Source organism: Hyaena hyaena, unplaced genomic scaffold (genome assembly GCF_003009895.1).
Source record: "Hyaena hyaena isolate Hyena2069 unplaced genomic scaffold, ASM300989v1 scaffold_78, whole genome shotgun sequence".
NCBI lineage: Eukaryota > Metazoa > Chordata > Mammalia > Carnivora > Hyaenidae > Hyaena > Hyaena hyaena.
The window spans coordinates 1,173,185-1,182,966 of NW_024080710.1; the positions used below are offsets into that span (position 1 = coordinate 1,173,185).

General features: G+C 42.7%; 1 protein-coding gene across 5 annotated transcripts in view; it reads left to right on the plus strand.

The window, feature by feature from the left end:
* The window catches only part of ERCC6 (ERCC excision repair 6, chromatin remodeling factor), a 77,141-nt gene extending 67,695 nt beyond the window's left edge, over positions 1–9,446 (plus strand). For 4 of the 5 annotated variants that reach the window (XM_039233693.1, XM_039233696.1, XM_039233695.1 and 1 more), the window contains 6 exons: positions 59–153; positions 1,769–1,914; positions 1,994–2,695; positions 4,295–4,499; positions 5,088–5,166; positions 6,291–9,446. In XM_039233693.1, coding sequence (XP_039089624.1) covers positions 59–153; positions 1,769–1,914; positions 1,994–2,695; positions 4,295–4,499; positions 5,088–5,166; positions 6,291–6,710 — 1,647 coding nt within the window. In that variant the 3' untranslated portion in view covers positions 6,711–9,446. The remainder of the gene's footprint in view (positions 1–58; positions 154–1,768; positions 1,915–1,993; positions 2,696–4,294; positions 4,500–5,087; positions 5,167–6,290) is intronic. The other variant, XM_039233697.1, reaches the window with a different exon arrangement.
* Positions 9,447–9,782: the final 336 nt, after the last annotated feature.

Sequence of the window (9,782 nt, forward strand, 5' to 3'; positions counted from 1 at the left end):
TTTGGTAAGCGCTTGGCATTGGGAAGTGTGCTTGTTGAGATGCATCTTTCTGCCGCAGGCCCGGGAGCGAGCATGGAGGATAGGCCAGAAGAAGCAGGTGACGGTGTACAGGCTGCTGACTGCAGGCACCATTGAAGAAAAGATTTACCACCGGTCAGTACAGATGGCTGTCCGCTCCTTGACTGGAGCCTGCTCTCCCCGCTGCGGCGTGTGCAGGATGTAGATCTACAAGTACGCCGCTGGGGCTTTGAGCTGGGAAGTTTTTTAATGTATTGCTTTAAAAGTCTTTTCATCTTAGAGCAATTGTTGCTGTAACTTAAAGGATATGTGGGGGGATTTTTGGTGGTTATTTTGTTTTTGTATTTTTTCTTTCTCATTAAAGGTAAGCTCAGATGGCTTATTGTGAATCTTTAAAAAATGTCTTTGGGGCACCTGGCTGGCTGTCGGTAGAGCATGTGACTCTTAATCTCGGGGTTGTGGGTTTAAGCCCCACATTGGGGATGGAGTTTACTTAATAAAAAAAAAAGTACAAGTGTTTGAACCTGATCATCTTCCTACCTTATTAAACATCAAGGATTGCTTATGTGTTAACTTCATGTTAACTGTTATTTAAGAGAAATGTACCTACCTACTATAGTGTACCATCTTTTTTTCAGAAAAATTTTAAGAAGTGACAGAATTGAAATACATACTGGAATTTTCACACACCATGTAGGTGTGATCAGCGTGGGGTAGCTGGTGGTCTTTGGTTCAAATGCCCCAGAGAGAGAGGTTGGCTAGAACACCCGTTTTTCATTCTTTCTCTACAAGGAGTAGTTTAGGCAAAGGTCACTTTAACAGTGACCACCTTCTCCTTCTCCTCTACTGAAAACTTTATTCTTAAAATTTTTTTTTAATGTTTTATTTATTTCTGAGAGAGAGAGCAAGAGAGACAGCGTGATCAGGGGAAGGTCAGTGAGAGAGGGAGATACAGAATCCAAAGCAGTCTCCAGGCTCTGAGCTGGCTGTCAGCACAGAACCCACAAACCACGAGATCATGACCTGAGCCAAAGTCGGACATTTAACCGACTGAGCCACCCAAGTACCCTTGAAGGCTTTATTCTTAACCTGAACCCAGCTCTTAAAATGAAGCTCCCTGCTTCCCACCATGCACTGGGCCACTCCCAGATAGGTGTGTGTTCTTAAAGTCCTTCTTCTGAGAGGGCTGGAGATGAGCTGAGTCCTGTGAGGGAGAGCTCCCTTTTAGAGAGACATGCTTTAGCCTGGGTAGTAGGGGTCGGACTGCTTTGTGGGGACATCTGGGCAGGGGTAATGATGGTGTGGAGCTTTAGCATAGAGTATGAATCAGCATGTGGAAGGTGGGTGACACAGCTTCTAGTGCAAAGCCCCGGTTCCTGAATGCCACCGTGGAAGGGTCCTGAGGACAGCAGGGCAGGGGACCCTTAGTCTGGTAGTCCGGGAAGCTGACTCCTTCCAGCTCAGTGAGGCTGTGAATCACTTGATTATATATGGAAAGGTGCTGTCTGACACGTGATGAATCTTGGAGATTGAAAAAGCTCCCTGGGTGTAAATAATAAGATATTCTTTGTAATTCAAATTCTATAAAACCATCCAATATCTTATGTGCTTTCTCAGTTGTAATTTTCCAAGGCAAGAAGTTTGAGGATTATTTAGACGTTTGTTCAGCTGCAATCATTATTATCATTCATAGTTTTATAATTAGGATTTTGAGCATTGTTTTATATGAGTTTAATTTTTATCTTTTTAGGCAAATTTTCAAGCAATTTTTGACAAATAGAGTGCTGAAAGATCCGAAGCAAAGGCGATTTTTCAAGTCCAACGATCTTTATGAGCTGTTCACTCTGACGAGCCCTGATGCATCCCAGAGCACTGAAACAAGTGCTATTTTTGCAGGTATTACATAAAATAACTTAGAGTAAAAACCACGGAAGAATTATGTAGTGTAACTTGAGTATGCTTTTCCCTTTTATAGGAACTGGATCAGATGTTCAGACTCCCAAACGCCTTTTAAAAAGAAAACTTCCACCAGCCTCTGGGACAGACCCTAATGTTTCAACATGCAAAAAGTTCCCTGATTCTAATGCATCTGCAAACGATGCTGCCTCATCTGGAGAGAAGTCTGCAGTTACAGGAGCTGAAGTAAATGCAGTAACATCGGATCAAGGCGATCCTTTGAAAGTTCCCCCCCAAACGCCTAGAGATCTGCCTGGTGGTGACGGGCCTGGAAAAGAGACGAGTGCAGTGTCCAGACCAGAGGAGTCGTCAGTGATCAGTGGACATGGAGAATGTTCAGATTCTCCAGGAGTCAGCAAAACAGATGGGCTGTGTAGTGAGGAAAGCATCCATGAAAACCAAGGTCTTTCTGACAAAAGAGAAAGCTGCCAGGCTCCAACAGAGCCTCTTTGGGAGGATAAGCAAATGGAAAATAATTGTTATAAGCACAAATCTAAAACAAAACACAGTGCACCAGAAGAAGAGACCCTGGAGCACCATCGGCAGCTGAAGCAAAAGCCCAAGAACTCGAAGCATCACAGAGATGCCAAGTTTGAAGGAACTCGAATTCCACACCTAGTGAAGAAAAGGCGGTACCGGAAGCAGGGCAGTGAAAATGAGAATGAGACCAGTGAGCGGAGCAATGACGATTATGTCTTGGAAAAGCTTTTCAAAAAGTCAGGTAATCTTTTTGCTGAATTTGCCACAGGTGTGCTAAGAACAGAAGACAGAAGAGGAGTAGGCTGTTTTTAGCCATAGCAGCCTTTACTCACAGGGCAGAATGGGCTCTCAGCTGGAAGCCGTTTTTCTTCTAAAATTTAGATTTGAAATATATTGACATTTTGAAAATTGTATTCACCTCTCTTTTCTGAAGACCTCAAAGAAATTGAACCTTTGGGGAATAGCAGTATTTGACTTACAACCACATGCAGGAGGGGGCCAGTGCTTTAAGTAGATTTGTACGACCTGAACACTGATAGGAGGTTTCTGGACATGCTGTATTCATGTGATTTTCCAGCCATAGGAGATTAAAGTAACGGTCATGAGGGAGAGGCAGGGGCATGGCCAGAGCAGGCGGAAGTGGGAAAGCTGATCGCTAGTACTAAGGGAGAACAGTCAGGAAAGACGACTCCACAGTTGCTCAGGACCCGGGTTCGGGTTACCACAGTGCAGTCCTCCCTGGGAAGGTCGTCACGTTCAGGCCTCAGCGGCCATTGTGTTCACAGTGTGACAGCTCTGAGTGACCAGAGGCCACCATTTGTGGGTCTCGATTTGGGAGGGCAGGTTTCTGTATGGCATTTCAGAAGGAAACCCTCTGGGCCTCCTACCTTCTATTTCTTCTACAGTTACTGGTCTGTTTTCCCTTGTTTCTAATTTTGTAGACTTCTGCCATGCTCCTTTTTTGGTCAGGTTAAACTAGTGGTTTGTGATTTTTTTTTTTTTAATAAAACAGCATTTTGATTTATTAATTAGGTCTATGGTTGTTCTCTACCTCATTGATTTTTGCTTTTATCTTTATTACCTTCTTCCCTGTGCTTTTGTTTTTGTTGAGTTTTGGTGAGGATTTTTGGCTTAAGTTTTAGAAGACTAACTTAGAAAATTAGCAATTCATTTGGGGCGCCTGGTTGGCTCAGTCAGTTAAGTGCCTGACTCTTGATTTTGGCTCAGGTCATGATCTCATAGTTGTGAGACTGAGCCCTGAGTTGGGCTCCATGCAGGGCATAGAACCTGCTGAAGATTCTCTCCTTTCCCTCTGCCTCTCCTCCACTTGTGTGTGCATGTAGGGGGCAAGCACACAGGCACTCTCTAACTCAAAAAGAAAAAAATTATTTTTCAAAATAAAAAAATTTAATTCATTTGTTTTTATTCTTTCATTTTTATTGATACATAAATAAGGCTATGAATTTTCCACTGATAAACTGCATTAAATTCTGCTTATAAATAGCACTTTCATGATCATTAGTTTTTAGAAATTCTGTAATTCTGGTTTATATTTTCACATTTTTTCCTTTAGTAAAGAATTAATAAAAGGTTTTAAAACTTTCCAGATAGCAGATAATGTTGAGGATCGTTCATAATCCCTACCTACCTTGTAGGGTAGTGATGAAGGTGACTAGCAACAGCATTTATAAAGTTCCTGGGTCATGATCGTCAACTTGGCAAATAGCAGCTAAAAATGTTCATTATTTTTCCTCTACCCACAACATACTAGACAATATAGAAGAAAAAATGTTGTGTACAAACTGAAATAACATGTTACTGTGTCCTTTGTTCTTGCTAGTTGGCGTGCACAGTGTCATGAAACACGATGCCATCATGGAGGGAGCCAATCCAGATTATGTGCTGGTGGAGGCAGAGGCCAACCGCGTGGCCCAGGATGCCCTGAAAGCGCTAAGGCTCTCTCGTCAGCGGTGTCTGGGAGCAGTGTCTGGTGTTCCCACCTGGACGGGCCAGCGGGGGGTTTCTGGTGCACCAGCAGGAATAAAGTAAGAGATTGCTGGTCTCCCATGCATGTGAGGAGGCCAAACTATCTAGGCTAGGAATAAAGCCAGGGTAGGCATGGTAGAAAATCTCACGGGGACAAGTTGGGTCAACCAGATTTGTGTGACTTGGGGCAAAAACACTGATAGTTTTACATTCTTCCTCACATTGTCTCCTGCTTTCCAAAGCTGAATTTTCGGGGAAGGAGGCATAATCTGTTTTGCTTAAGAGATGTTGTTAAAAATAAGAAACACAGGATAATAATTAAACTTAAATAAGATGATTAGCCAGTTCAGCAATCAACTACTATGCTGTTCGGTACATTTGTTCAGAATAATCTTCCTGCTTGGAATTTGAGAGTAGTTTTCATCATATGTTGAACAAGATATTGAGTGGTTCTTAATTGAGATGCAGCTGTTACTTCCCAGGAGAGCAAAGTAGAAAGATTGAAGGGGATGAGCATCATGGTTATGAAGGAATAGCCATAAGTAAGAAAATTTTCCAGCAAAAGATGAGCTTGTTGAAAGGGGATTTTCATTTCTAAGTCAACAAGAGCAAACATTTCATCTGCTGTGGCTCTTTTCCTTATTTAGGAGTAGATTTGGTCAGAAAAGGAATTCCAACTTCTCTGTGCAGCATCCTTCTTCAACATCTTCAAGGGAGAAATGCCAGGTAATGATTGTCTGCTTTTCATGTATGAGTCTTTATTGATTGAACTGCTGTGAAAATTTAACCCGATTCAAATGTGAAGAAAATCGCTGGCAAAATGGCACCCGGGATTTGTGTTGTGTGCTCTGATTAATGAAGCACTTTCATGTGAAGCTGAAAGGACCAGCCAACTTTGTAAAAGACAAAGTCTTTAACCCAGATCTACAATAGAACCTCTGTTTTGCCCTCAGAAAGTTAATACAGGGATAGGGGATGTGTGGGTTGCTGCCCACACAGCCTGCTCTGTTCAGTGGTACCGTTCCGGCTCTGGGGAGCCCTACCCTCTAGCATGAAGGTTGAGAAAACTGCCTTGGATGTTGCTTGTAACTTACTAGCCGCTGGAGCCCTATGGCCCTCTCTCCCTGTCCTGACCCCCTGGATGCCCTGAGCGCTTCACTGAGTAAAGACTGGACCAGACTCTTATCAGTCAGTGCTCTCTTCGGTCTTTCCTGGTGAAGGGTTGTATTACTGATAAAAGTTGAAAACTCCCCAAATTCAGACTTCTATTTTAGATTAATATGAATACATGTAGAACAGAGAACATTTTTTTGACTTTCCATGTTCTGTTCTTTTAGCAATAGGGATGTGAAAAAAGTTAGATTTGTGTTGTTGCTCTAAGGAAACTCACACGAGGTGTAAAGTAGGAATGAGTCAAAAGATTTAAAAGTGAAGAGCAGGAAGTGTAGCTCCACGATGGTTCCTTATCCCATGGTGCCTGGATCAGAGTGGGTTTGGGAGGAAGGGCCGGAAAAGCCTGCAGAACTCGCACCCCCTAGAGCCAGCTTTCACACCCAAGGGAGGCTTGTCACCCCCTACTCTGTCCCCCTCCTCTCACCACATAGAAGGGACTCGAGTGAAGAGTGTAGTTTGGGGGAATTGGATTTTTTAAGAGATGGTATTTAATGGTGGGTGGATTTCAGTGCATGACTCACCCCCTGCCCCTTTTCGTTTGACACCATCTCATTCTTTCCTGTCCGCCTCACCTCCCTGGGCCTGAGTATTTGTTTATGGCTCCTCAGGGTTTTGGAGAAATAGTGGGACCGTGAATTAGAAGCTGGCATATCACTGCAGTGGTCTTCTTTCTCCAGGATGGCGTCATGAGAAAGGATGGAAAGGATAATGCGTCTGAGCACTTCAGTGGGAAAGTGGAAGATGGAGAGTCTTCACCTGGGGCCCTCCCTTCATCTTCACTGTTGGCTAAAATGAGAGCTAGGAACCACCTGATTCTGCCAGAGCGGCTGGAAAGTGACAGTGCCCACCAAGAGACATCTGCTCCACCACCTGCCACCACGGAACACGATGACCTGCTGGTGGAAATGAGAAACTTCATTGCTTTCCAGGCCCGTGTTGATGGCCAGGCCAGCACTCAGGAGATACTGCAGGAGTTCGAATCCAAGTTATCAGCCTCACAGTCTTGTGTCTTTCGAGAACTATTGAGAAATCTGTGCACTTTTCATAGAACTTCTAGTGGTGAAGGGATTTGGAAACTCAAGCCAGAATACTGCTAATCAACATTACTTTCTAAACTTGCAATTGACTTTTCCTAGTGGAAATTTCTGGTTACTAATCCTGTGATTAATAATCATGATTGTCGACAGAAGTTGACTGCATTTGATGTTTACTTTGAATGATATCTACCTCATAATTTAAAACTTCAAGGAAGAAAGACATTCATCTCCAAAACTTAAAAGTTTTAAAAATACTTGGGTTGATCTTTTCATTTTGGCAGTGTGAATTATGTTACAAAACTGGAGACCTAACAGCTAATCCTCGGATTGCATTTGTTTCTTTACCCAAAGATGCTGTCAGGGAGCACATTACTGCTCTTTTAGATGGTTGTAGACCAGAAATCTCAAGGATTCTTTTACTGGTGCTAAAAACATGGCTTACATTCATTTAGACCTGTTCAATAAATTACTTCATCAATATCTGATAACAGATACTTATTTTGGGTGCATAGCTTTTGAACTTATCATTTGCTACCCATAAAAAATGAGATTTGTTTTATGAATATATCTGTATCATAGTCTTCCTTTTAAGGTACTGTTAAATCGGCCGGCATTTTCGTTAGTAAAGCATGAAATAGCTTGGTAATAAGTAAGACCTATACTTGCAGAAGGTTTGTAGTGTTACTCGGCTTATGTTGACTTTAAGCCAACGGCATCTTCTTCCCCCACTACAGGACTGTCTTTTTAGGAAAACAGAATGTGTTATCTTAAAACAATAGACAAAATCTTAAGCAGAACCAAAAGCAAGTCCAAATAAAACCACCAGCACACACATGCACACAAATGTCACTCCGGACCACAACCGATATGCCGTGATTACCGTGTAGTGAGCACCCTTGTGGCCCGCTCCCTCGGCTCACATGCCGAATGGTAACGTGGAACATTTTTGTATTTATTGTTTGCTTTCTAAGGATGCTGATTACTTTGTGTTGGGCACCGTTGTTCCCCTTCTGTGTCATCTGTCCAGTGGTTCTCATCTCTTTCTGTGCTTTGCATTCGCTGTGACTCTCCTGCTCTAGAGATTTGGTCTATAGCTGTGTCCTGGCTGTTGCTGATGTCCTTCTGTGATGGTATTGTTCTGATCCTCTGTTTTCTTAGCCTTAATGTTCTCGTTTCCTTCCCTTTGTTTTATCATGTCAGCTCTGAAGTTTTGTTTTCTTAAATTCATTGTATTGTATTGCATTTCTTCTAGGGCGATTACAACGCAGTTTGTTTCTTGGGTTTGTTTTCTCCAGCCTGCTCTTTTCCTGTCTGCTTTTTCTGTATCATGCTTGCCTTCCTCCCATGCCATTTCTGTACATCCTGCTTCTGCTGCAAGAGAGCCGCTCTGCCCATATCTGCATGCTTTTCCCTGCGACGCAGAGGGAAGGGAAGGGGTGTGGCTCTGGGGGTCAGGGAGAGCCTCTGCTAGGCATCATGCAGCCCTGGTTGGAGGATCTGCATTTTACCTCTGTTCTGAGGTTCTGTTTGATAGCCTGGACCCAGGCATCCCTCTCTGTAGACAAGGGATGGAAGACAGTCATTCCTGCTAGGTTTTTCTGCTCCTTTAAAAAAAGGAAATTCTGGCTTATTCATTTTATTCTGTTTTTAGAGTGATTTATATATTAGAGGAAGAAGATGCTATCATTTTCGTTGGTCTGCTGTCATTATCCAGAAGTCATAGACAGGATTTTTAAACAGCTCAGTAAATCCTAAACTTGAGAATTTAGCTCAGAAGGGGGTTAAAACTCATGACTGTTTTGTTTCTGGGAAGTTCTTTTTTTATTTTTATTTTTGTAATAATTAGCCTATAAGAAAACTACTTCCCCTTGTTCTTTGATTGAATACAGTTCATTCTATCTTTCTTGTCTAAAATACGAACTCTACTGAGCGAGAGAAGTTTCAGCCTTCTCATCAAGTAGAAAATGCTATCAAAGTGATGATGCAGTCACAGCAGGGCGGCCCCCACTCCAGTCTTGTCCCAGCTCTGCCAACTGGCATGCTGGGACCCCGGGCAGGTCACCGCCCTGCCTGTGTCTCAGTGTGACATCTATAAAGACTGTCATCATGTCTCCCACATGGACAGGCTTAGAGGACAATGCTCTAAGTATCATGATTTTAATAATAGTAACTTTTGTTTAGATAAAATCTACTTTTTGGAACTTTAAAAGCTTTGTACAATGTAGATAGAGTTAACGTGTTTAACATGTTATATCGATATCAAGGTATACAATTTTCTGAAATTTTAAAACTTCCTTAATTTATACATGAATATACTATCACTGTGTAAAAAAATTTCAGGCAATACTTTGTCTCCTCTCTGTTCTGGCTCCTATTCCAGAGATACGTACTGTATTTTGTGTGTAGTCTTCTAGGCTGTATTCCATGCATTTACAAGTACGCGTGGCAGAGACTGCTGCCCTCATGTGCAGTTTCTCCTTTTTCCTTTACTGACCAGATTTCCTGAGTTTTAGCTTGGTGTGTGGCTGCGCTGCTGAAGGCTGACTTCTTGGCCTCCCTTAGAGTTAAGTGCAGCCCTGTGACTGGGCACTGGGGTATGAGCAGAACGTTCAGATTGGGCCTTTCCATGAGGGATTGGCGTACACTTCTCTTGCTGAGATGCCTGGGGGACCTGCAGCAGTGACACGGGATCGACATAGGTCGTGTGTTGAGGCTGGAAAAGCTGGCCTGCCAGCCTTGAACCGCTTTCTTTTTGCCTGCTACTTAAAAATAAAATAAATTCCTGATTTGTTTTAACCACTGCCTTTTAGAGTCTGTTTATTACAGCAGCTAGTTTCATTTTATATACATGATATACGTAGATGAGATGATATCATCCTTATTGTTTTGCAGCTAGCTTTTCATTGAACATTATATGCAAGACATCTTTTCATCCCTACAATTATAGCTCTACCTTCATGGAACTGCTGGATTAAAACTTACGTAGATTTTTTTCAGGGTGCCGGGGTGGTTCAGTCAGTTGGGTGATCCCAAGGTCATGGGATTGAGTCCCATGTTAGGCTCTGTACTGAGCATGGAGCCTGCTTAAGATTCTCTCTGTCTCTCTCTCTATCTCTCACTCTACCTCTGCCC